We start from the raw sequence: 26,018 nt of genomic DNA, 5'->3' as shown, positions 1-26,018 counted from the left end.
TGCTTTAATTATGCTTTGTCTTATTTCCAGTCTTTTAGAACCATGTCTCCAACCTTGTCCAATGAGGTGAGCTTAGTGTTTTCTCAAACTTCAGTTTTCTTCTCGTTATGTGTATTGTAAGTATTGTACTGCTTAAAACGTCATCATGTCATCATCTAACAGTATGTATATTTGTGTATACTATTTTTCAGGGATGTTATGACAAAAGAGAACGCATTCTTCAGAGGTCGACCAGTCAGGGTTCCTTAGGCTCTCCAGTTTATAATCGCCATGGTTACACCTCCACTCTGTCACGGTCCCCACAGCATTTTCACAGGCCAGGTGAGTCATTTGTGGATGGTTTGTGCAATTGCACTGTTGATTCATGACTGTGGTTGAAGTGATCTTAGGGAAAGATATTAGCCTTGTACGTTTTGATTCTCGCTTCCTGTTTTTTTAAAAATGTCTTTTACCGTGTTAAAAGGAAACTTCACTGAAATTGACTGATTGGTTGTTATCTCTTTTTGTGACTGAACTGAATGGGGAAAAAAAATTATGCATCATATTCCAATAACAGCCAGACAGCCAATTTGCCTCCTTAGCATCACACTTCCCTTTGTAATTGTGTATAAGTCAATGGTTCGTTTTATTTCTTTTCACTCTAAAAACAGTTGGGTTAAAAATAACAAGATTTTGGGTCAACAATGGACCAATCCACTACTTGGGTCAATTTGACCCAACTTTCTGGGTTGTTTATGCAGGAAACAACCCAAAGAATGGGTATTTTGAACAAAACAACCCCAAAAATTGGACTGTTTTGCACAAAACAATGCAAGAAAGTGGGTCAAATTGACCCAATCTGTGGATCGATCCATTTTTGACCCAGAATTGTGTTATTTTTAACCCAACTGTTTTTAGAGTGTATACCTTGCTTGTAATTTCTTTTCTCTTTTCAATGCCTGCAAATCTCCCTTTTCATTTCCCCCTCACATTCTCAACCTCTATCACCCTCCCACAATCGGCCGCTCTGGCGGCTGCTGCTGGGCACCGCACTGGCTGCCTCCCTGCAGAAGCTCTGACAGGCATGCAGAAGCTCTGCTCCTCCTTGTGCAGTAACAGTGTTGGCTCCAGAAATAGTGACTCCCGCCCCACCTCTCCTTTTAGACACCACTTCCTCCCCCATAGTCAAGGTAAGCCCCCCTCCCCACAATCACTCTTACTCTCCCCAAGAAAGCACATCATCTCCATTACAACCTGGGATGCAACCTCATGCTGGTCTCATCAGTCATTTTGGATCCATCAGCATGTCCCACCAGACAGCTTGTGTGTGCATTCATGACACTGGCACAAATTCAGCATAAGCAGTTGACAAGCTCTTGGTGTTTGTTTATTTGCTGTTTGCATTCCATTGAGAGGTTGTTGGAATCACTTTCCACGATGGAAGTTGAATGATACCATACTCCACATGATACACATTACCACTCCTTTCAAATCCTAAAGTTTTGTTATGTAAGTATACATACAGTTATACGTTGCTTTGTTGTAGGCATACAAATTACAATAGTCGCATTTTATAGTACAACAAATAGTCATGTACATAGGAAAGTAAGATGTAACAAATAATAATCGTCTCCATAATGCACCACTCTTCTAACTACATTTCCCTGCCCCGACAAGACCAACATTGACCCCAAATTCGCCCCATTTTTCCGAATGCGTTGCCCCATCCACACTCAGGTTCCCCTTATGCATCCCTGTTTACGTTCCTTTTTTTTTGGTTCTTCTCACTGGAGGCACTGACCCACCAAGCGGCCGGAGCTCCCCTCTCCCACTTAGGCCCGACAGCCGACCGGGCACCCCGCCTCTCTCTCTGACCCCTAAACATTTTCACCTCCCAGGTAGGATTCGGAGCACACCCTGTCGCTGCTCACCTATCTATCTGTCTATCTGTCTATCTGTCTGTCTATCTATCTATCTATCTATCTATCTATCTATCTATCTATCTATCTATCTATCTATCTATCTATCTATCTATCTATCTATCTATCTATCTATCTATCTATCTATCTATCTATCTATCTATCTATCTATCTATCTGGCTGGCTGGATCTAGATATCTAGATATCTATCTCTGCAAGCTTGCTGGCTTGCTTTTTACCCTTTTATTTTAAACATACAGAAAGACGAGCATTAGGCTGCTTCAGTGGGTAAAACTGATATAAAAAATAATTGATGTGGTAAATATAACTTAAATGGACTTTACATAAATGCAGAAGGGTCTTTAAATGGAATTTTCTCTGTCTGACAAATTTCAGATCAAGGCAGTAACATCTACAGAAAACCACCCATCTACAAGCAATACGGTACCTTTACTTTCTATTTACAGCCTGTTTTCTCATCGGAATTGTGCCTGAATACTGATGTGAGTGGGTCATGAGTCAAAATGTATGAAAATATGAATGTTCTGTGTTGATATTGTTTTGTTATTTAACCTATAGTTACCCATTGTCTGTATATGTGCACTGTTTGAAGTCTATCTCTTATCCACTTCTGTCTCACCTGCAGCATTTGTCCATCACAACAAATAATGTTTTGCACTTTTTCACTGAGTCCTGTAAATGACGTTTTGTAATGTGATAAGTTTGGGCAATTACTTTTGTAAATCAAATGGAACTGTTTATCTCTAGGGATGAGAGTTATGTTCACTACTCACATATGGTAACTTTTGGGATATACAGTGCTCTGGTGAAATTTCAGAATGAACTTAAAATGCACTTTAACCTTTAAAGTAAAGCCACACTCTAAAAACAGTTGGGTCAAAAATAACTATTTTGGGGTTAAATTTGACCCAACTGTTGTGTTAAAAAAGGACCGACCCAGACTTGGGTCAATTTGAACTTGTTCAGTTTAGACCCAACTTTTATGGTTAAATGAACACAACAAATTGGGTTATTCCATTTTGACCCAAAATTAAAGTTTAAATGAACACAAGATATTGGGTGAAAACAATGCAAATACTTGGGTTATTCCACAACTGTATTTATTTTATTTATAAAGCTAAGGATACTGCCCCTTCCCCAAAAATTTACTAATAACAAGTGAAAGTTAAAAAAATGTGTCTTTATCTTCAGGCACATCATTCTTGATGTTGACATAATTTCAGCAACAATAACAGTAGGGGATGATGGGCATGTGCCATGGTCATGAGGCGGTCAAATTTCATCGCAGACTACTTGGTGATATCTGTATGTTAACATGGCAGGGAGGTCATTGTTTGTTGTGCGGTCCTCAGTTATGGTTTCATAAAGTAGAATGTACACGTGTCCAGAATTTTGTTCAGCACATTCACGGTGGAAGTGAGAACAAATCTAAATTAAAAAGTAGTGTTTAGAATTGTATTAATTGTATTATTTGTATATTTTGTGTCATGGTGCTTTTAGATATGAATTGAATGAATAAGACACCAACGGCAGTCTGCAAAGTGGTGTCAGTGACAATCACTCTGATTGGCTGTCAGCCAGGAAATGCAGCTCAGTCCTTGAGATAGATGAATTTGTAAAATGGTATACAATTTATTTCAGTTTTTTAAACCAAGCATTGCTTCCCTGCGGTCATCACCACACTTTCAGACGGGCTGTGATGAGTTGTGGGTCTATCTTGAACAGTGTGTTGAGATATATTGGCCACATCCTACAATGGCGGCAGACTAATGCCTTCTTTTTTTTTTTTTTTTTTTACGATTCCAGCACTCGTCCTGTCCAACACACACGCTCATTTACAAAGCAACTCGTTTTCAAAAGATTACAATGTGTGAAGTACTTACCAAAACAGTGTGATAAATGTAAAAATCAAAATGTCAAAAGTGTCGTTGATTTGACCACGATGCTGCGTGTGTAGACATATGAACGGTATGTCGGTGGCTGTCATGGCCGGCAGTCATACTTCATTAAAGTGTACATCAGGCACCTGTGTATAGGCCTGTAAAGTTGATTTTTGACCCAACATAAAACATTACTGGCATATAACCCAATAATTTGAACCAACAATTGGGTTAATTTTTAAGAAATAACCCAGAATTTTGACCCAACACAAACAATCCAAAAATTGGGTTAGTGAAATAACCCAACTGTTTTTAGAGTGTAAATATTCTCTTTTTTTTAAACTTTTGAATGCATATGTACAACTGTCCAGTGTTTGAGTACTGTCCACAGTTTGACATCATGAGAACAAGACAACATCTAATAATTGATTAACAATACCTCGCCATTGCGAGGTTTCAGACATGATGTCCTCAGAGGGAAGTGGCCATTGAGCTTAGAGAGAGACTGGGAGAGTCACCAAAGCCATAGAAGTAGACTTCCTTGGAAGTTCTCATGGATCACATATCTGTTATAAATTTTGCCCTTCAGTTTTTCATTAGAGCAGAGATTCTCAACCAGTCTGCCGTGGCACATTAGTGTGCCGTGAGAGATCATCAGGTGTGCAACGGGAAATTATCCAATTGTCAATTATTTTGACCCAAAAAAAAAAAATTTCCAATAAAAGAAATGTTTTGTTAATTTATTTATGTTAACCACATATAGTAACAGGTAAAACAATAAAATGTTCTTCCACTAGATCACAGAAGGTATATAATGACCCTGTATAGCCAGCCACTTTTTGTAAATTGTTTTGTTAAAGAGGGAGTCAACCCAAACAAATATTTTTTAAGAATATGTTCTATGCAAGCCCACTAGTTGAAGCAAGGCATTCTGATAAATATTGCATTTGCGGAATAAGAGTTAATCCACCCACGACCAATCACGGCTGACCTGTTTTCTGAAGCTGAGCCGTGATTGGTCATTACCTGAGCCCTGAGCAGTTGTGATGTCATTTTCGGTTGACAGAAGTGACAAAATGGCCGCCCCCTGAGATGGCTAAAAGGGGGTGGATTTTGCTGCTTAACTCATATTCTACAAATGCAATATTAATCAGAATGCCGTCTTTCAACTAGTGGGCCTGCTGGGAACATATTGTTAAAAAATATATGTTTGGGTTGATTTCCTCTTTAAGTGGTGTGCGATGAGATTTTTTCCAATGTGAAATATGTGCCTTGGCTTAATAAAGGTTGAGAAACACTGCGTTAGAGAACAAGTTGTGCAAAAAGTACATAAACGCTGAAAGTTAATCATATGCAATCGAAAGTTTCGAGAAAGTAAAATTAGGTTCACCTGTCAAGATTAAATGCATTTTAGGTTTATCCTGAAGCGTGTTGTGAGTAGTGTATCTTACTTCAAAGTAACAACGACATGTTAGGTGTCCCGATACTTTTGACCTTATACTGTAGTGTTGTTCATAAGTCTAAAGTGACATTTATTTGGAAAATTCCACGCCATCGTATTAAACAAACACTTGCCCACTGTCACCTACAGTGCATACAGTACACGAAGCCGAATCTATGTCGCATTGATTGACTTGTCTTGTGGAAGAAATGCTTTCCTTTGTGGAAGGCATACATTGCTTCTATATATGGTTGAGCCAGTGTCACAAACGATGATAGATCAGTTGCTATGGTTACCAACCTATATACAGCTGCCATAGCACGTCAAAGCAAGTCGGCTGATGACATCATCAGATCTGCCACCTTCCCTGCTGCCCATGCTCCCTCTCCAGATGACAGCTCACAGAGCGAGGGTGGTTGTTGGCCCTCCTGTAACATTCTATTAGGTACAGTTGGCTCCTAATGGGCATGCTTGCGCTGCAGCCATGTGGTGGCAAACCTCACCTAACTAATTCTTGTTTCCCCCTGGAGCTGCTCTAAATTCTTAACTGCATCCCTGCTTCATTTTTAAGCACTCTTGGAATCTGGCACATTTAATATGTTACGTTTGCACACAAAAAGATTTGTTTCTTTTGCTACCATGTGTTTTTTGTTTTTTTTGTTTTTCTATTAAGGTAGCGTAGCATCAGTTTCCCTTTTTATGTTACCGCACTCTTTGGTGCAGTATACTGTATGTACACAATAAAGCCACAAATGGCTTCGACAGAGATTACTGAGACTGACTTCAAACTGACATGTGTCCATGTGTCTTACATCTGTGCTGTTCTGTGTATTAGACGTGCAGTCATTCCAGGGGTTCCATGATTGAAGCCACCAAAGTCAACATCACATCATGTCAGCGTACCCAAAGATTCCAAAAAGTCCCCTCTTTGTCCGTCTTGTCAACTCTGTCTCCCATTTGTGTTCTTTTTGATACACTGTATATTATTTACCTCTTCGTTCATTAGTGAAAATACACCTTCTCCCTCTCTGTTATTCATAATTCTTATTATACTATACGTTGGACTGTTGAAATAGATGTGCATCATGATATGCTCCTGCAGGATGCGCATCTACTTGGAAATTTATGAAATGTTTTGCGGGGTGTATTTGGATCCCACAGGTTCAGAGGGAAGAAGACGATCAAGAGAAGAGGAGGAGGAAGATGCCTTGAAAAGAAAGCAGCTTCAGGAAGAACATCTCAACAAGGTCAATCAGATCATTCTTAACCATAACAATTACATATACCGTACATGCTTTGTATCCTTAATTGTCCTGTTCGGAATGGTACTTAACTGGAAAGTGTGTTGGTATTTAGATTCAGTCAGGTTTGGGAAAGCTAATTCTCAGGGAGGAGATGGAAAAAGAGCAGATCAGGGAACGCTACACAAGGAGTTTCTCTGCTCAGCGCTATGACAGCAAGCAGGATAACGGGGATGCAGGTAAAGAGAATAATCATTGTCTTCTTACTGAATCCAGTCAATTAGGAGTTGATGTCATGGATGGATAAATGTTTGTTTGGAACTTTCAGATGCAACTTCTCCAACTAGAACAAACTCTTTGCCTGGATATGGGAGGAATGGCCTTCACAGGGTGGGACCTCAGTCATACTCAAAGCACCACAGTTTTTGTAACCACAGAAGAATGAAATATGATGTGTCTGAAAAATACTAAATCTTACATAGCTATATTTGTAAATTAGAAAACACTGGATTGCTGTTTATTTATGATTTTTCCACTTCTGATTGTTCTGTTACCTGACTTCATAGTTGTTACCATGCAGTGATACATACAGTACATAGTGTATAGTAAACCAAACTAAGCAATTTCTCTTTGCCCCACAGCCCCAGTCAACAGATTTCACACAGTACAACAGTTACGGTGACATGTGTGGAGGAGGCAGAGGTGAGCACTGCTCCCAAAACATACTGAACAAGCAAATTACACAAGAAATATCTCTGTCGTCAAATATTCAGAAATGCCTTTGCTATGGCTCGCGTACACAAAGTTGCCGTGCCTTTTAAAATATCTGCTTAATGGTGCCCCCAATGTGTCATGAGGGACACGTGATATACAGTCGCTAGTAGCCTGACAGGAGATGTAGCAGCAAAACCATTAACTGTGAGTCTCGTTTTCTGTCCCATTTTGTCCTGCAGAGTTTCAGGTATGTCCCCCATCTGCTTTTTCACATGGCATGCTTCCTCACCTCGCACCACACATTTGCTTGCAGTAGGCATCCTGCCCTGAATGCACACTTTCCACTTGTGCTACATGCTTGCAGTGTGGTTGAACATGTTGCTATATGTCATCTCGATGTCACCTACAGGGCATGCAGTCATTTGAAATGCACTGCCCAGTAGCTGAGCAACTGCACTCTAGGTGCAAAGTGCAAGCACCACCTCATGTGTTATTTTGTTTGTCCGTATACCAATGTCATGACCCGAGCTAAATGTTCGATTTTAGAAATATTTTATTCCAAAATTCACCTCAGGGACACATAAATATACAATTGAACAGCAAGTGAACATCATGAATACTCGGATACTGAGTGGTAGTCAAGCTCCTTGCTCCATCCAGTGAAAAGTGTGCTCACTGTCATAAAACAACAACATACCCATGCCATTAACCCTGCAGTCCCCTCCCACTATATTATATTTGTGTATGTTCTATTCTTTAGCACATTAAGGATGGCCGTGCAGCACATGCAAGGATGGACAGGGGAGTATCTATGCCTAATATGTTGGAGCCCAAAGCAAGTATCTTCTTCTTTCTGTACTGATGGCAACAATGTGAATTACACTGTATGGACAAAAGTATTGAGACACGCAACCTTGTTGCCTAATCAATCAGGGGTTGGACTTGCCCCCTAAACATCCCCTTAAATCTAAATAGTGAAATATTGTCTGAAACAATGGAAATGACCTGAAATGAAAAAAAAAAAAACCACCTTTCTTATAGACTTGCATGTTTTTACAGACCATTTAAAAACCCGTGTGCCGCTATAGTGCACAGTGGATTGCAGGTTAATACGTAGCTATGTTACCTTGCTTTGGTAGTTCGTGTTAATACACGGGCAGTTTTAGCTATGCGTATGATGAAATGTGAAACCGGAGCCCTCCTGAAACAAGGAAAGATGTGAGATAATAGCAGAAGAGGATGAAGAAGGTTTTGTTGTTTTCAGTTGCAGGCCGTTGTAATCGCCATTTGTGCTTTATTTAAGAGAATCTGTAAAAAACAAACAAACAAAACAGAATAATAAAAATAAAAAATAAACAATTGCAAAAGAAATACAGGAATTTGAATGGACAGTGGACCCCCCCGAGCTATGGTATCCTATAAGGGATTTAAAAAACACAAAACATCCAGGGCCGCACTAACTTGAAGCTTTGATGGCAAGTGAGGGGTCGCAAAATATCATCCTGCAGGCCACAAATGGCTCTCGGGCCACGAGTTTGAGACCTCTGGTCTATAAGCTCCAGGAGTTTACTTGTAACCCTTAACAAAATAAATCAGAAAGATAATGAATAGATGAAAGAAAATAAAAAGAAAATAAAACAACTCACCATTTAAAAGTATCATATTTTCATTCAGAAATATTTTTATCAACCCACAGCACATTTTATTCTGGAAAAAGTTAGAGAACAATAAAATCCTGATCTAACCAAATTGTTCATTTCAGGTCTTGCACTTTATATCTTTCTAATGTTTTTACCGCAGCCAAGAATCCTTTTAATTCCTCTGCATGCCAAGAAATGTTGGCAATGCTTCCATATGTGTGTGAACCATTTGAGGAAGGCCCGTTTCTGTTCCAGTATGACTGCACAAAGCAAGGTCCATAAATGCATACCAGTACTTGGATGTGTTTGGTGGGGAAGAACCATATCAAACACCCTCAGGATGAACAAGAGAAGAAATGATGTAATAGCCAGGCCCCCTCCAGTTCTTCTGGACGAATGGACTAAAGCACCCCCATAGACCCCGAAATCTTGTGCAGTTCCAAACTTGAATTGGGTCCCAATACTTCTGTTCATATATTGTATGTTAAAAAATGTACAGCGAGCCGACACTAACAATAGCTAATTGCAATTCTTTTTCTATCTCAGGCTATCTTATAAACCAAATATTTCAACATAATGCAATGAGGTTTGATCATAGATAGAAATGTAGAATAGAAGTCGTTTACTGTATGCTCCTAATAGTGCAGGAACATTATATCCAACACCCAAATTTGACAAGTTAAAGATTTAGCATGCTGCTTCAGGAGCTGCAGTCACACTAATGCTGAGCATGCCGGCTTCTTCATGTTCATCTGCACATAGCTTTGATTTCTGGGGGCTGGATACTGTATGTGCCATACAGTGAAGAACCAGTGCCTAAAATCCCATCTAAAGCACTCATACCACTGTGTACAGTTCTGTAGCGTATATTGTATACGGAGAGTGTCAGAAAAGTTGCAAAAGTGGTGTGACAAAAGATAGTTTTCAAGTCCAAACTACAACACAGTCTCACGTACTTCCCCTGCCTCTCTGTAAGGCCTTCATGCACTCCTGGAAGGATTCTTCTGGGCTCCTCCCCCTCATCATCCTGGCTATGTTGATATCATCCAGGTCTTCGAAATGGGTCACTCTGATGACTTCCTTGAGCTTGGGAAAGAGAAAAAAGTCACACAAAGCCAAGTTGGGTGAGAGTAGGGATTTTGCTCCAGCAAACGGATGTTTTCCTGGGTCAGGAACTGTCGGATGCTCAGGGCATTGTGACCATGCGTGTTGACATGGTGAAGCAGCCACAAAAGTCTCGCTTCTTGCACTGAAAGAAGCAAACGCAGCAGGATCTCTTTGGAGACATGCCGGTTGATCGTTGACGCCCCTCACATCGAAGAATGGGATCAACATGATTTGGGACTTTGACTGCCTTGCTTTCTTCAGACTCTCCCATTGAAGGTTCTGACATTTGGTCGTACTCGGAAGAATCATCACCGGTGTTGACTCTCCCAGCAAGTCTGGTCTCCTTGGTCTCGTGACTCATTCTGGTCGTTGCTTGACGGCCTGACACAGCTGATATTTATATAAAAGCATGTGGACAAACCTTAAAGGGCTCCTGAAAGCTGAGCTCACAGTTTTGTACTTCAGGGCGATTACACTGATGGTTAAAAGCTGTGCGTAGTAGTTTGGTTTTGAAATATATTATTTATGACATACGTCCTGGGACTTTTCTGACATGCTTCATAAGGGAACTTCCACTACTGTGTGGATATGAGTTGCTCAGAGAGTTAGGAGAAAGACAAGCACGCTGCTTATCAAGCACATCACCGCAATTTTGATTTGCCGCTTCCTTCATCGAAATTAGTTATTCAGGTTAGAGCTTAGTTTTCCAGGGTGATCATTCCCATGAGGTTAACTTGCCCAGCATCACTGATGTTGGTTTGGTCATTTTTTTCGTTTGTATCGAATTGGCCTCAAAATACCGCCCTTACGTAACTGCGTCTAACTGTCCTTTCTCGATCTATTGCACGTTAGAGTATGCACACCGTTACACCCAACCAGCATTTGCCCAACAAACTAAAAGACTGCTTTCACTGTCAGTCAGCCTCCTGTCACATACCTGTTCTCCTGCCCAGTCTTCCCTCAGTCACAATTGCAAGCACATTCACATATAGTTATTGTTATTTTGTCAGAGAAAGATGTTACTAGTTAAACAATTTGGATGTGTGAGCCTGTGCACTGATCAGTGTCTTCTTCTGAAGGTGTATCCCTATGAAATGCTCATGATAACCAGTAGAGGGAGAGCTAAACTGCCCAGGGATGTGGACAGAACCAGACTGGAGGTATCAATGTTTATCCGACCATTGATGCGAGATTTTCAGACGTTGTGTAATAGCATGTTACACAAATAGCGCATTCGCAAGAATGTGCAGTATTCATTGCTTGTCATCATTTTTGCAGAGATCATTTTAATGGCTTTGGTGCTAACCCCCAACTCCCCTCCTTTGTTGTCTCCACCTTTTTAGCGGCACTTAGCACCTGAAACGTTCTTTGACATCTTTGGAATGGAGATCCAGGAGTTTGACAGGCTTCCCCTGTGGAAACGCAACGACATGAAAAAGAAGGCCAAGCTTTTCTAGCGCTCACGGCAGCATGCATCTACACACATGCACACACAAACAGACCATTTATGAAAACAATCATCTAGGCTAGGCTTTGGTTTGTTTCCTTAATTTCAATTTTTTTTCTACCTTCTGACATGAACTCTCTGCTCGGACATTTCCAGAGACTGTGAGCTGAATGGTGCAAACTCATTAGATTTGCACAGCAAACCAAGAATCGAGAATCGTTACATGTTCAAAAATGACAAAGAATGAATGATCAATAGGATCATGATATTTGTATTGATGGCGCTTGTTTTTTCTTGCTTTGCTTTCTTCCTTTTTACGCTCGTTGCTTCCTGCTATTTGTTGCTGTTGACTCCTGTGGAATTTTGGAAGTGCAGTAGAAACTTATGATGCCACAGAATGTCCACGCTTGTAGCCTGAACATATGTCTGCTTTCTTTTGCTTGGACCAAAAAACATTTGGTCCAAAGGTTGCATCAATTGGCTCAGTGAGTCTTTGAATAATAGAAGTAATTACAAAAAAAAAAACACTGGGAAAGCAGTCAACTGAGCAGCTGAAACAGTTTTTCTGCCTCACCATGCTAATGAACGATCCAAGCATCTACACTAAGCCTTCATCTTGACTCCCAGACATGCTAGCTTTCATTTATACTTATAAAGAGAAATGGCACTCCTCTCAGGCTCTCTGAAACATGCCCAGACACTTAACCCTTTACATGTATTGGAAATATAAATCTTAATATATTTTATTGCCAGAGCTGGGCAGTCCGTCCCTGGGCCGGACCGGTCGGACCCTCCGGCCCGGCCGGATGCCCATTTTTGGGGCGGGGGGTGGGGGCTGACAAATTTTTTTAAATGGCTGGACTAAGCATGGCCGGAAGTGGATTTTAGTACGGCCCACTAATCGGCCCTCATGCGTTTGACATGGTCGCGAGGCGGCCAAATTTAATCTCAGCCTACTTGGTGAAAGGCTTCTTTTTAAGCTTCTTTCTACTCCCGCGTCGGCGCGAGCGACAACTGCCGCATTGACTCACATGACCGACGCATTGTGCTGTTGGCGACAGGTCTCCGACACATGCTACGCACACATCAGGAATTGTTGCTGCTCTGATCGGTCCATTATGTCACATGTTGCGATGACATACAGTTTCCCACACGGAGGGGAGAGAGAGGATGCAGCACGCAGCTCGTTGCTGCTGCAAAAGCAAACTAGTTTGGCAATAAAATGAAATGCATAGTCTAGTCTTCTCGGTCCCTTTATGGTTGTTGCAGGCACGATATCCATTGTTGTCGCTGTCTTTTTGAAGCGACGCCTCCCGACTTGGAACTTAACTGTTTCAAAACAACTTGTGTCCGGGAGTATATTAAGCGGGGCGCAGCACTCAAGTATGACGCTGCCACATCAAGGTGGAGTTCTTGCACTTCTTCTGGCGTCTTCTACTTCCGGAAATACGCCGTAGCAAACCTGCTGTGTATAGTGGTTTGCTGGTATGCTTTTATTTTGAAGGCCGTGAATGGAGGGAAGTCATGTCATGTCATGTCATCTTCCAAACCGCTTATCCTATATAGGGTCGCGGGGAGTTGCTGGAGCCTATCCCAGCCGTCAATGGGCGAAGGCAGACTACACCCCGAACTGGTCGCCAGCCAGTCGCAGGGCACACATAGACACTGTCACTGAGCGGGAATTGATCCCACGCTGCCCGCACACAACTCAGGCGTGTGTACCACTACACTATCAGCGGACATGGAGGGAAGTGTGGAAAATAAATAACTTGTTGAATGCGACTTCTGGCCGTCTGTTGGATCCGAATAATTATACAACGACAAAACCAACTCCGGGGCTCGCAATGGAAGTAAGCACACGCAGTTGGGTTAGTAGTAAAGTACTAGTGCCGCATTTTGAAGCGTGTCCACAGCGGGTTCGAATAATAAATTAGCCAGCTAATGATCCTTAAAAAGCTTCTGCCGTTAGCATCTCTCCCACGGCGTCAATCACGGACACTAGTTTTTTTGGGGGGGCCGAACTGGGTGGGGGGTGATCATTTTTATGAATAAGGGCAGGGGGTCGCGGCCGGACCAGCACTAAAGGGTCAAGTGCCCAGCTCTGTTTATTGCTATATCCAATATACTATAAGAGATAATTAGATCGTGCACCTAAAGTAAGCAAGCCTGTGTTTGACTATTATGTTTTATACAGTAAATGAAAACCCACACTGCCGATTGTTGTATTGAAAACAAAGCCAATAAAGCTTTAAATCACCATGAACCACACGATCCCCAGCTATACCAAAACTACTCACTGCCTCTTTTCTGTTGACTTTGTGTTTCTCCATCAAGCACATTTACACTGGGTGAGAGGTTTTCTGAGGACTAGGTGACTTTAATGGAGCCATTTGGAAAGTCTGAACATACACGTTTAGCATTTAAAGTCTTTTGTTTTAAAACTTAGCTGGTTTAGTGTGGCAAGTATCTGATGAATTGACAAAAGAAAAAAGTAATGGCGTAGGTCCGTCAGGAGTTAGGTGACATGTTAACATACAGGAGGGTGGGTTGGAAAAAATTGAGACTTACTAAAAATATACCGCACACTAAGAAAGACATACCACTTGTGAATGACTCCTGTCCATTTCCTCTGAATGCGATACAGCTCACAGTGTAATAATATGATACACATAATAATGTAACAGTGGTAAACAGTGATGTACGTGTGTATTTGCTAATCTATAAGAAAATGATTTGTTGACTGATTTGAATTTATCTAAATCTCAAAAAGGTAAACACGACTGATCCCATTGGATATCTTCTACATCGTATCTTGTATTCCAGTGGATAATGCCACAATTCGAGGATAGTGGCTGTACCTACTGGGGAAGTTTCTAAACCATATTTCAACCCTTAGACAAGAATTAATTTCTTCAAAATTTAACAAGTCTCCGTGCGCCCGATAAAATACAGTTACATAAATTAAACAATGTAATATATTGACCTAGTATAATGGTTTAGGTTGTCAATAGCTATTTAAATGAAACAATACAATTTGATTTATACTTTCCTATTGTAAATATATTGTAGTTTAATAATAAATCATTAATCAATATGTTTTAAACGACTTCGTAAAGTCATTCCATGGTTAAATTTAGAATTGATCTGGTGATATGCACATGCAGTAAACTCAATAGACACATGAGATGCAGTGCAATATGACAAAAATAATTGCATTGGTACTATTAAATGATACTAATTGTTTGCAATAGTGTTGAAGTGCACTTTGTCATGTTAAGATGGATTTATAATGGCTTGGGCTGATATTCTAAAAAGTGGTCACGAAATATTCACCTGACATAGCCTGTGTAGGTAGGCAATACATCCAGTACAATATAATTCTTGAAATTGACATGACAATATTGTCAAGAGCAACATCAATGACCTAACCGAGGTCCGGAGTAGAATTATGGTGACAATTAAATTCACTGCAACTCTTTGTTGCATTAGGACTTAATAAGGCTTAATAGGAACGGCTTACTCATCCATTTGAGGATATTGCATGCTCAGTATTTGCATCATTCTCTACAGGAGTTGTTAAAAAGTCATCAAGAATATCTAAAGATGCAGAGGGAGGTGGTGAAAGACAGACAGAAGAACCTGGCCGTGCAACAATCAGAAATCACTGTAAGTTCTCAATGGGAAAGGTCTCTAGTCCTAAAAGTTATCAAAAACTTGAAAAAATATATTGAAGCAATATTCCTTAGTTTATCATATAGGATTAGCCTTTGGAGTTAAGGTTTATCACTTTACATCGACCATTTTGCTTATCTCTAACCTGGGTCAACTGTGAACAAGCCATTCAGAATGTAACCTGTGACTAAAGATCCTAATGTTCACTTCACCCCAACATACATGGTCATTCACATCCAAAGTACCCCTGTGCGAAGCATTTAAAAACTCCATGATGTCTTTTTGCCGTGTTAACCACTTTGATGACTTAAAATCTGATGTTTGTGTGAGTGTGTTGATGACAATAAACATGCATTTAATCCTAAAGAAAAAAACAAACATTTTCAGTGATTCTCTATATGCAGTACAATAAACTGATGAGTGCTTGTACCTCAGAAAAAGTCGTATGTGATAAAGGAGAGCATAATAAGAAAACATCTGGAGATCCAAGCCATCCTGGACGAGGACCTGAGGACCACACTGTCACACTTGGAGGCTGAGGAGCGTGCCGCTGTCTCAGCTCTGGACTGGCTCATGGAGAGGAACTGGTCTCTGATCCAGGAGATAGAACAAGACCTGGCTGGAATCACAGTCACTCTGGACCACGTGGATTTGCATGCAACGGTGAATGAGCATGGGATAAATTCATACAATTCACATGATACGAGTACACTAGTATATGCTGTGTTAGGGGCAAAACAACCATTCACACCTATGGGCAATTTAATCCAGTAAATGAAAACCCACTAATTCAACTAACATATACTGTCCAGAGACTCCACATAAATTCTTTTTAAAGATTTTTTTTTTTGTCTTACTAAAGAGCCGTGCTGTTCCAAGGGAAATTCTAGTTCTGTGTAGTTATTATAAACATTTCTAAACCAACATATCGTCGCTGTCCTGTGAAAAACATTTATGTCCAATTTTTAATTTTTTAAAAATGTTCACGTTAATGCAATGTCTGTAACGTGGAAACACCATTCATGTAAAAATAACAAAATTTAAAAAAATGGAGATAAGTGTTTTTCACATGACAGCGACGATATATAAACATGATTGTATATCTACAGTACACTTGATTTTATTCAGATTTTCTTGCTTCTTCTCAGTCAGACCACCAAGGTGCAGGGGTAATAGACAGGTAAGTATGACCACCACAATTAAACTGTGATATACGATAACTCTAATCAAAACGCTCGAGTGTGACTCAACATGTTTCTATTTCTGATCCAGAGTGCCAGATGCGCTCAATAGATCAGAGTGTTGCAGTGTGAGCTTGGACGAGGCCAAAGCTGAGCAGATGCTCAGCCTCACCAACAAAATGCTTCTGCTCATCTCCGCCCTCACTCCTACTATGAAGAATCTTGTGAAAAGTTGTCAGTTTCACCACAAATTTGACCTACCACAACTCCATTGTTTATTTTACAGAAGTAATACGGAATATGTATTTTCAGATTGGAGTGACGTGTGCTTGGATCCAGACACAGCCCATCCCAAGCTGCTCATCTCTGCTAACGGTGACAGTGTCACCTACACGGACACATGGAAGGAGCTTCCTGACACGCCTTCCCGCTTTGACACCACTCTTAATGTCATCAGCTTGCAAAGCTTCAGCTTTGGCTGTCATTACTGGGAGATGGACGTGACTGGCAAGACCTACTGGGAGCTCGGCGTCACGTATCCCGGCATTCCGCGAAAGGGCATCGCTGAGGACTGCTGGCTGGGTCGAGGAGATGAGTCGTGGTGCGTGGAGTTTTTTGCTGGGGAGTACACAGCCTGGCACCGAGGGGTACCCCATCGGCTGCTTATCACAAAACAGTTCTGTCGGATTGGGATATTGTGTAATTTCCCAGCCGGGTCGGTGATGTTTGTGGGCGCAGACGATATGTCGCCGCTGTTCTGCTTCTGTGTAGGGAGCTTCTCCGACAGCCTCCACCTGGCCTTGTGTCCTGGCCATGACCACAATGGCACCAATGCGAAACCTATTATAATCTGTAATGCGACATCTTCAGCTCCACTTGTTTAAGTTCGTACAAATCATTTGTATGGGACTTGGCACATGGAAGTGAAACCTTCCTTCCATCCATTTTGTACTGTGTATCCTGCTCTGGATCACAGTTAAGATGGAGCCTATTCTAGGTGACTTTGGATGTCTCCTGCTGGTCACCAGTCAGTCGCACACAAAAATCATTCACACACCTATGGCCAATTTAGTGTATTATTCACCTACATGTTTTTGAAATGTAGAAGGAAACTGAACAACCCAGGGAAAACCCGCACAGGGACCACATGCAGCTGATATTCAAACCCAGGACCACAGACAGATGTGCTAGCCATATTGCCCTACCATTGCACTCCCCCTTAGAAAAACATTGCAAATAGTGTAATTCATTTGAAGTTTGAGTTGTTAGTTGTCTTAACCTTTCAGACTTTAAAATGAACTTTACAGTAGATTAGCGGCCCAAACGCTGCGTGAACCACAATGAGGGTCGGCGGTCTGATGGTCTATCAATTGAGCTTCCCAAGGAATTCTGATATTTAACAGCAGACAAACCAAACATGTGTCAGCCTCCGACACGTCGAACAATATTTTCATAGCCTTCCTACCCCATTAGTGTTGTATTAATAACAGATATATAAAGAGATTAAGATGATCTATTGAAGCATCTGGCACTTAACTGGGTCATTTGTTGACAATGTGGTGAGTTTCTTTTTGTTATATACTTCCTTCTAAGAATAGCTTCATGTACCGGTATTTAAATTATGGAGGGACATTTCAACATGATGTCTTCTCATGTCTAACATTTCAGAATATTTAACAATAGTTTGATGTAACAAAACCATATACTGTAATAACATCCCAAATCCTCTTGGTCCACCCAATAGATTGGATTGTACATTAGGGCTGCACTGGGTTTGGGGTTGTTTAAACAGCAGTGGTAGTTTATCTTGAGAGTCAGCCAATGTATGTAGATCCAAAGTCTATAGTCAGACAAATAAGTTCCTTGCAAATGAACTTTTCCCTGAGGGGCACAAAATGAGGAGTGCTGGGGGGCAGACATGCAAGATTCCATGAGTCCATAACTGTAATGTAACAAAAAACACATCAGAACCTCATAGTAATATTTCATTAGCACTATAACGGGACTGTATTGCAAACCCTCTGCTTAGTCCTTTGATTGCAAACTCTAGTTAGAGAAAGCTCACCATAAATAACGATGGTTCTTCACTGTTGGTATTAAAATGTCCATGGTTTGGTCCACTGAACGATATTTTGTTTGAGACTGCATATGAATCCTCAGAAATATAGAAAACAATCAATATCATTGACTGGCAGAATGCCAGACAACGGTGAATCAAAGGTTAGTGTACACATGCAAAGGTTAACAAAAGCGAGAGCGATCTGCTGCTGCACACTCTTATTTTTCTGCGTGTTGTCTCATCTGCGGCCATCATGAACGTGAAGCTACTCTTCTTTTGCCTGTTTCTTGCTGTGATCTTCATCCTCGCAGAAGTATGTATTCCCTGTTCACTACTGGTGCTTACTTGTTGTAGTGTGATTTTTTTGCTGTTGTTATGCCTTGTCTTTTGAATAAAAGGGAGCCATTCACCAGCTGTTTTTCTTCATAGCAATTCAGCGATGCCATAACAACGTTGACTTATCACAAGTAGAGTTGCAACACTGCTGTAATTTTCGAAGCTGGAAATGTTCAATTTTTGGGAAGATATGGCAAATTACAGAAATAAATAAACATGGGAAATCTGCAAAATTGCAAGTTGATCTATATCAGGGAATGTGAATGTTTTTTTGTGTTTAGACAAAATGAGTAAGATACTAAACACACATAAAAGTTAAATAATGATATGACATCACCTTTAAAGCAGAAGTCAAGCCATTTTTTTTCTTGACAATCATATGTTATATGTGCCTTCACTTGTGTAAACACAACATTCTGATTAATATTGCATTTGCTGAGTATGAGTTAATCAGCAAAATCCACCGTTTTTTTTTTTTTTTTTAAATCAATTTCAGGGGGTGGCCATTTTGTCACTTTCTGTCGACTGAAAATAGCATCACAGTTACTCAGGGCTGAGGCAACAATGTTAACAAGCTGAGCCATGATTTGTCATTACCAGAGGTCGGCATTCCGTCTGACTGACGAACCGGTCCGTCTGTCCATCACTGACGGACACCCATTTTGCTGACATTAGACGATGGATGGGAAATTTAAAAAAAGAGGCGGAGTAAGCACAGATGGAAGTGTATTTTCGTTCATCTATGTAATCATCACTAACCTGGTCAAGTCCCAACAGACCACACAGTCCATCGTTGACGGACGCCCGTTTAGCTGACGAGCCGGAAATGCGACCCCTGTCTCGCATGTGCTGTTTTGAAGGCATGCTTTCTGGAATAGACAGCTTTGACCGTACAGTAGGTGGGGGTATGCACCAAACAGAGAATCATTACTTAGGCTGGCTTTAGGGCTAGAACTAATTATGCCCTAAGAGGTAATAAAGAAGCTTTGAATAAAGACCCAGTTTTACAGAGACGTTCTTGGGAATTAAGGTTCACATTTCTATTTTTCTTTTTTGGAAAGAGTAGGGTTAGGAGGTTGTGAAACAGTATTTTGCAGACCCCACACTCCATTTCAGGTGGCAGTAGTGGACCAAAAGTTGTTTGCCAACCGCTAAAAGACAGAAGATGGAAAGGAGAAGAACAAAAAGAAGATACATTTGAAGAAAAACAACATTCATTTATTGTAATGGCTACTTTATTTTAGTTTGCACAAGGACTAGGAAGCATTTTCATCCACCAGGATTGTACCTTTGGCAACAATGTGACACGGGATTTATGGTTAAGGAAAGCAAAACTTTGTTAATGTAAAGTGCTTTGTTACAGCTGTAGCTCTTTTGAAATGTGCTATATAAATAAAGTTGTATTGTATTGTATAATCAAATCGGTTCAGATAATGGATGGCTGGATGGACGGATGGATTTTTCATCTGTTTTTTTAACTTTTTTTTTCTTTCCCGGATTGACGATTGATAGACTGGCGGACCTTTGAAGTTTACTGACGGAAGTGCGGTTAAAATAACATGACGGACTGACCAACAGACGTTTACATTTTGGTTTAGCTTGAAGAAAAGAAGGATTGACAGATGTCGGACGGGTACTGAGGCTGCTGACGGATGACGAATGACCGACCGGCAAACTTTAGTAAAATGCCCACCTCTGGTCGTTACCTGAGCCCTGAGCAACTGTGTTGTCATTTTCAATTGACAAAAAGTGGCAAAATGGCCGCCCCCTGAGATATGCTTAACTCATATTCCACAAACACAACATTAATCAGAATGCCATGTTTAGAGCAGTGGGGCTACATAGAACATAATATTGTAAAGAACCTTTTAGGGTTGACTTCCACTTTAATGTGCTAGAATGGGTCTATTTTCCAAGTTTCCCAAATTCTATAGCAAAATGCCTTTGCAACGACAAATTTCTATTTAACCGTTGTAAAAAATAACTCTGACTCTGAATGTCATTTACTACATATGTATCTATGTACTATGTATTCAACACGGTATTTTTCCACAGATGAAACCTGGCAAGCGTCATCGTCTTCGTCATCGTCATCGTCTTCGTCTTCGTCACCTTCATCAAGATCAGGACCATGAACATGGTGCTCATGAAGTCAGGGATAATAAACCTGGAAAACATGCGAAAAGGAGAGAAAAATTTGATGATATAATTAATGGTAAGTTATTCATATTCCTCATGTGACAGATGCATACATTTGTCTCATGTCATGCTTTTTAGACCCGTTCTTTGGAATTTTGGAAGACTCTTTGGATGACGATGACGATGATGATGATGACCCAAGTGAATGGCTCTTTGACCTTCAAGAGCCAGCGGGTGAGAAAAACTGAACCAAAATGTTCTTCTTTCGGTCATTCTTTCTTATTGCTGGCATCAGGCCAAAACCGTGTACCTCCAAAATAATCACTTTTCAGGAGACCCCAAAAATGGCAAGTTTGTTCAACCATTAGCATTGCATTGTGAAGGAGAGCCAGCCATTTTGGAGAGGCGGAGCCATGGGTGGGCCTGGGTGTGCACAGGCCCACGCAGATTGAAAGACTGCCCACCCAGTGAGAATCATGAATAAATATATACTTTTACATTTTTTGTAAATTATTATTCAACTATTTTTTAATATGCGTTTCATTGTGTTTTTTATTTTATATTATTGAATATTAAGAATGGCATAACTGTGGCTGTCTAAGGAAGATCTGAATTTCATATTATTCAGTTTGTCATTTTATTTGAATATACGATGTGTCGGGACAGGAGGATTGTGCGCAGTGAGATAAATATTGATTTTTCCAGGCCCACCCATTAGCCCCGTTCTGGCTTCGCCACTGGCGTGGACTGACCAATAGTATTGATTTTTGAAAATATTTGAAATTCACCAAAATGTGACTTATGAGGTTTTGGCCCGCCACCAACGTTATGTATAATGCCGTAGATAGTTTTAAACCATATCTCTGAGGGGTATACTTTCCTTTTCCTATCTTTTCCTCAGGTCGATGTAACCCAAATCCTTGCCAAAATAATGGCATCTGCAAGGAAAAAGGAAAGAGAAAATTCAAATGTGACTGTCCAAAACATTTCAGGGGAAGACACTGCGAGAAAGGTTAGAAAACATTTGTTGCACACAGCATATATAGTTTGCAAATAAACGATACAAAAAATTATCAATGTTCCAGGACCAAAGTTTTGCAAGAGAGGTCTATGTGGCCGTGGTGAGTGTGTGTTGACTTCCACTCGACCGTTTTATGAGTGCAAATGCAAGCATCCCTTCCAGCCGCCATACTGTAGAACATGTAAGGAACCATTGCTCTATTCACACCAATGACCGACTTGCAGAAGGTTTTATTCTGACGAATACATGTTTACTGTTGTTTTCTCCAGATACCATATGTGAGCCTAATCCATGTAAGAATGGTGGACAGTGCATCAAGGACGGTAACGACTTTGACTGCGAGTGTTCTTTGGGCTTCAGAGGTCGTTTCTGCCATGTTGGTAAGTGCCACAACCGATAATAAAATGTGGTCTATTTAGCACACTTGTATATATGCTGCAGCCACAAACAATATAAGAAAAATATGAAGTTGTATGTTCTGTTTGTGTGTGTAACAGCCATGGGTGTGTTAAAGTAACAGTTGCTTGATGGTTTAAAATAGCTGAAATACCAATGCTAACTGCTGTTAGCCTTTTATGGTGTTTCCTTTTGTATGCTAGCAGACTTGGGTTAATGTAATGACATTTATGCTGTACTGAAAGAAAGTACTTAAATGTAACATTCATGGTTGAAGCTGGGGGGGAATCGGGCCCGATAGTCAGAATTTATGTTTACAAATTACGATTGTGAGTATTGTGATTCTCAGGCCCAAATGACTGTTATGAGGATGAAGGGGAGTCGTATCGTGGCACTGTGAGTGAGACGATTAATGGCAACGAATGCCTCCATTGGAACTCTCACTTTATCCTGATGAAAGGAGTGGATCCTTTCAACTCATTTGAGGACAGTGATGGACTTGGCCCTCACAACTTCTGCAGGTCAACTTTTTCTCAAAGGATGCTGCTTTGAAAAACAAAAAAGGATGGGGCTAAGTGAGATGTTTTCTATAACCCAGGAACCCAGATGGCGACTTGTCGCCATGGTGTTTCTTCAGAAGAGGGAAAAATCTGCTGTGGAACTACTGTGATGTAAACGAATGTTCTGAAGGTACGTAGACTTCCAGTTTTTGTACACTGTTCAATTTTAAGTCCACATAAAAGAAAACTTGTGCTTTGCTTGTGTGACTGTGAATCCCTCTGGGTGACACCAGATGGAATTGCCTCTCCAGCTTCTCCTGCTCCCCCGTCCCCCCCAGCTCCCCCGCCACCCCCAGCTCTCCCATCCCCTCCAGCTCCTTCTAAGCCCCCTGCTCCAAAGCCCCAGCCAACACCACCTTCCCCAACCCAAAAGCCAAACCAGCCTCCACAACCTAGTGACACCTCACCCACTCTAACACCATCTCCACAACTATTCAGCACTTGTGGGAAGCCACAGCCAAAGAAAGTCATAACCCGAATCTTTGGGGGATTGAAGGTATCCCATGGGGCATTACCTTGGCAGGTGTCGCTGCAAGTGAGACCGAAGAGATCCACTCAGCAATACAGCCACATCTGTGGAGGCGTTCTCATTGAAAGCTGCTGGATACTGACAGCTGGACACTGCATGTAAGAGCAATTTTGGACACACTTTCAAAACATTGCAAATGTTTCAGATGTCATGTTTATGTGTTTCAACAGTGAACAAGGAAATGACATGCAGGTGGTTATGGGAGGACTGTCTCTGGACACAGATGAGCCCACTGAACAGATCTTAAATGTTGAAGAGGCTATTGTGCATGAGAACTACAGGGAGACTGCAGAATCCGTTCACAATGACATCGGTGAGCACTTTTCATTGATGTGACCTGACGTTTGGACCAAATTATTGATGGTTTTGTCTGTGGAACCTATCGTCAGCTATTCCCGTAAAATCATATCTATTTGCGAAATCTCTGTGGATTTTTGAGCTCTGTAAAGTTAACATACTACATTATGCCTCCAAAGCTCTGACTTAGGGTTTTTTCGATTATGAAAAAAATATTAATCATGATTATTTGGGTAATAATTGAAATCACGATTATTCAAACGATTATTTCTTTTTTGGTAGAAAACAAGAAAACATTTAAACATAAACAAATACAAAGACAAATACATTTAAGGAAGTTTCTTTTGGACCAAACAAAATTTATAAAATTGGCTATTACAAAATTAGAAAAAAAAGGTGCAAATTAATAAATTCAAGTATGGTTTCCTTGTGTAAACAAACATAGTGCGTTGGATATAAATGGATATTGATAATCATTTTTTACAATTATGCCAATTTTATAATCATGGCGTGTAATAATCGTAATTGTAATTGAATTTCAATTAATTGCACAGCCCTACTCTGGCTGATTAATAATGTAATTGATGTCAAGGAAGTATGTTGTAGCAATAGAATACATCTCCACTTTTTAAGATACTTGTATGATAGAAGGAGCTTTAAGTTTAGCCTGGGTTGTTCGTGCATTGTTTTGAAATCAATTAATCTGTAAGCCATATATTTGTCTTATATGTTCTAAAATAAGTTTGAAATGATACAAAAGTGTTTTGTGATCATAGTTTGAATGTTGCCACTAACCCAATAATGCACAACAACTGCATTTGTACAGCATTGCTGCGACTGGAAGGCACTGATGGTGTCTGTGCCAATGAGACCCAGTTTGTGAAGGCAGCCTGTCTGCCTGAAGGCCCACTAGATGATGGGGAGGAATGTACCATTTCTGGATGGGGTGCCACTGAGGAATGTGAGTCCAATTTCCTACAATTGAAATGATGAAACATATATTCCACTTAAATTCCAATAATTATGATGTGGTTAAACATTTCAATTCTAAATTCTTGTACACTTTGAATCTTACTCTAGTAGCTCACACACCCATTGTCTCGTATTATTCTATTTGCAGCTGACTACGCTTCCAATCATTTGCTGGAGGCCAATGTTCTGCTGATCAACCAAGAGAAATGCTCTGAGAGCAACATTTATGGCTCAGTTTTGGATAACAGCATGTTCTGCGCTGGCCATCTACAGGGAGGGGTCGATTCCTGCCAGGTGAGTGAGGAGAAAATTAAATACTAATACTCGTACAACGAATATGTGATCGACTCATTTAAATTATGGAGTGTGGCTGTGGTTTCACTGTCTGAGGACGCTTATTGTTTCAGGGTGACTCGGGAGGACCGCTGACCTGTGAGCAGAACAACACCCATATTGTTTATGGTTTGGTGAGCTGGGGAGACCAATGCGGAAAGAAGAATAAGCCTGGGGTGTATGCACGGGTTACTCACTTCCTGGACTGGATCAAATCAAAGACTCAAGCATCATCTTAATAAGGAGCACCAACAGTATCACAGTAGAGCAGTAGAGCAATGATGCACTGATGATGAACCTCGCTCATTATGAGTCAGTTGGCTTAGGTTTGACCATGAATGTAACCCAGTGGCCAGCCATGTACTTATAAGAATAACATCTTGAAGTGTTCTGCACATTTGGTCATGATGTGACGCTTGTAATGATGATGATGATGATGATGATGATGATGATGATGATGATGATCATGATGATATCAATTACATAACAGCTTGGGTCATCAATACCCTGGACACTGCTTTACTTGTATGGTTTAATTGACTCAAAATGATTTATAGAGGCAGTTTTATTCAAAAGGTCCAATTTGGAAATATAGATTTTATTCATCTATTAGTGAACAAATGGGCACACAAGGCCTGAAATTCCAATCCAATAGGATGATATATCTCATTTTCTGTATGATCTATGAAGGTAAACACAACAATACACATGAAGATGCAGTGTCACACACCTATTCAGGTTTGATTAGATAGACTTTCCCTGCAGGTCGCCCCTGCAAGGTAACACTCTAAAAACAGTTGGGTTAAATATAACACAATGTTGGGTCAAAAATGGACCGATACACAAATTGGATCAATTTGACCCACTTTCTTGCATTGTTTTGTACAAAACTGCCCATTTTTCGGTTGTTTTCTACTTAAACTACCCATCTTTTGAGTTGTTTTCTCAAAAACAACCAAGAAAGTTGGGTCAAATGGACCCAAGTTGCAGATCGGTCCGTTTTTTTACCCAAAATTGTGTTATTTTTAACCCAACTGTGTTTAGAGTGTCACATGTGATCCTGAATGCACAAATGACCTTGGTGCTGTGCTGGGGGTCATATAGAGAAAAGAACAAGCAATGCACGGGTCATTA

General features: G+C 40.6%; 3 protein-coding genes and 1 long non-coding RNA gene across 23 annotated transcripts in view; 3 read left to right on the top strand and 1 right to left on the bottom strand.

Moving 5' to 3' along the window:
- LOC147139666 (actin-binding LIM protein 1-like) overlaps window positions 1-13,652 on the top strand; it is a 46,549-nt gene extending 32,897 nt beyond the window's left edge. For 7 of the 18 annotated variants that reach the window (XR_015088669.1, XR_015088666.1, XR_015088667.1 and 4 more), the window contains 12 exons: window positions 31-66; window positions 192-321; window positions 1,050-1,169; window positions 1,773-1,877; window positions 2,295-2,342; window positions 5,551-5,685; window positions 6,402-6,487; window positions 6,597-6,720; window positions 6,810-6,871; window positions 7,123-7,183; window positions 7,435-11,102; window positions 11,286-11,360. Coding sequence is in view for 1 of the 18 variants with exons in the window: in XM_086045280.1 (XP_085901406.1) it covers window positions 31-66; window positions 192-321; window positions 1,050-1,169; window positions 1,773-1,877; window positions 2,295-2,342; window positions 5,551-5,685; window positions 6,402-6,487; window positions 6,597-6,720; window positions 6,810-6,871; window positions 7,123-7,183; window positions 7,435-7,442; window positions 7,956-8,030; window positions 11,022-11,102; window positions 11,286-11,399 (1,185 nt within the window). In the remaining 17 variants the exon portion in view is untranslated. Of the gene's footprint in view, window positions 1-30; window positions 67-191; window positions 322-1,049; window positions 1,170-1,772; window positions 1,878-2,294; window positions 2,343-5,550; window positions 5,686-6,401; window positions 6,488-6,596; window positions 6,721-6,809; window positions 6,872-7,122; window positions 7,184-7,434; window positions 11,103-11,285 lie in introns of those variants that run through there. The other 11 variants (XR_015088673.1, XR_015088663.1, XR_015088665.1 and 8 more) reach the window with 8 other exon arrangements.
- On the bottom strand, window positions 7,838-19,502 carry LOC147139664 (uncharacterized). 2 transcript variants are annotated; one of them, XR_015088675.1, is made up of 5 exons: window positions 19,397-19,502; window positions 19,235-19,302; window positions 15,492-15,652; window positions 9,792-9,921; window positions 7,838-8,503 (listed from the first exon to the last, which is right to left on the bottom strand). It is a non-coding gene; the product is annotated as an uncharacterized LOC147139664 (long non-coding RNA). The 2 variants fall into 2 exon arrangements; XR_015088676.1 differs by lacking the exon at window positions 9,792-9,921.
- LOC147139665 (putative E3 ubiquitin-protein ligase TRIML1) lies at window positions 13,794-18,331 on the top strand. Of its 2 annotated transcripts, none has more exons than XM_086045294.1 (5): window positions 13,794-15,055; window positions 15,518-15,724; window positions 16,210-16,241; window positions 16,334-16,476; window positions 16,555-18,331. In XM_086045294.1, exons 1-5 carry the CDS (start codon window positions 14,993-14,995, stop codon window positions 17,124-17,126), a joined length of 1,017 nt encoding a protein of 338 aa, XP_085901420.1. In that variant the 5' UTR covers window positions 13,794-14,992; the 3' UTR covers window positions 17,127-18,331. The 2 variants fall into 2 exon arrangements, with proteins under 2 accessions (XP_085901420.1, XP_085901419.1); XM_086045293.1 differs by having other exon boundaries at window positions 15,497-15,724.
- Window positions 18,463-25,401, top strand: LOC147139663 (factor VII-activating protease-like). Its single transcript, XM_086045283.1, has 13 exons — window positions 18,463-18,614; window positions 20,693-20,852; window positions 20,915-21,010; window positions 21,678-21,788; window positions 21,862-21,978; window positions 22,067-22,177; window positions 22,543-22,714; window positions 22,792-22,883; window positions 22,987-23,380; window positions 23,453-23,595; window positions 24,406-24,540; window positions 24,700-24,845; window positions 24,959-25,401. Exons 1-13 carry the CDS (start codon window positions 18,555-18,557, stop codon window positions 25,121-25,123), a joined length of 1,902 nt encoding a protein of 633 aa, XP_085901409.1. The 5' UTR covers window positions 18,463-18,554; the 3' UTR covers window positions 25,124-25,401.
- The last annotated feature ends 617 nt before the right edge of the window (window positions 25,402-26,018 follow it).

The sequence above is a fragment of the Filicampus tigris genome, chromosome 11 (genome assembly GCF_054856515.1).
Source record: "Filicampus tigris isolate MCC_2025a chromosome 11, RoL_Ftig_1.0, whole genome shotgun sequence".
NCBI lineage: Eukaryota > Metazoa > Chordata > Actinopteri > Syngnathiformes > Syngnathidae > Filicampus > Filicampus tigris.
Note: the sequence above shows the minus strand (reverse complement) of the source record. Positions and strands in the feature narration are given on the sequence as shown.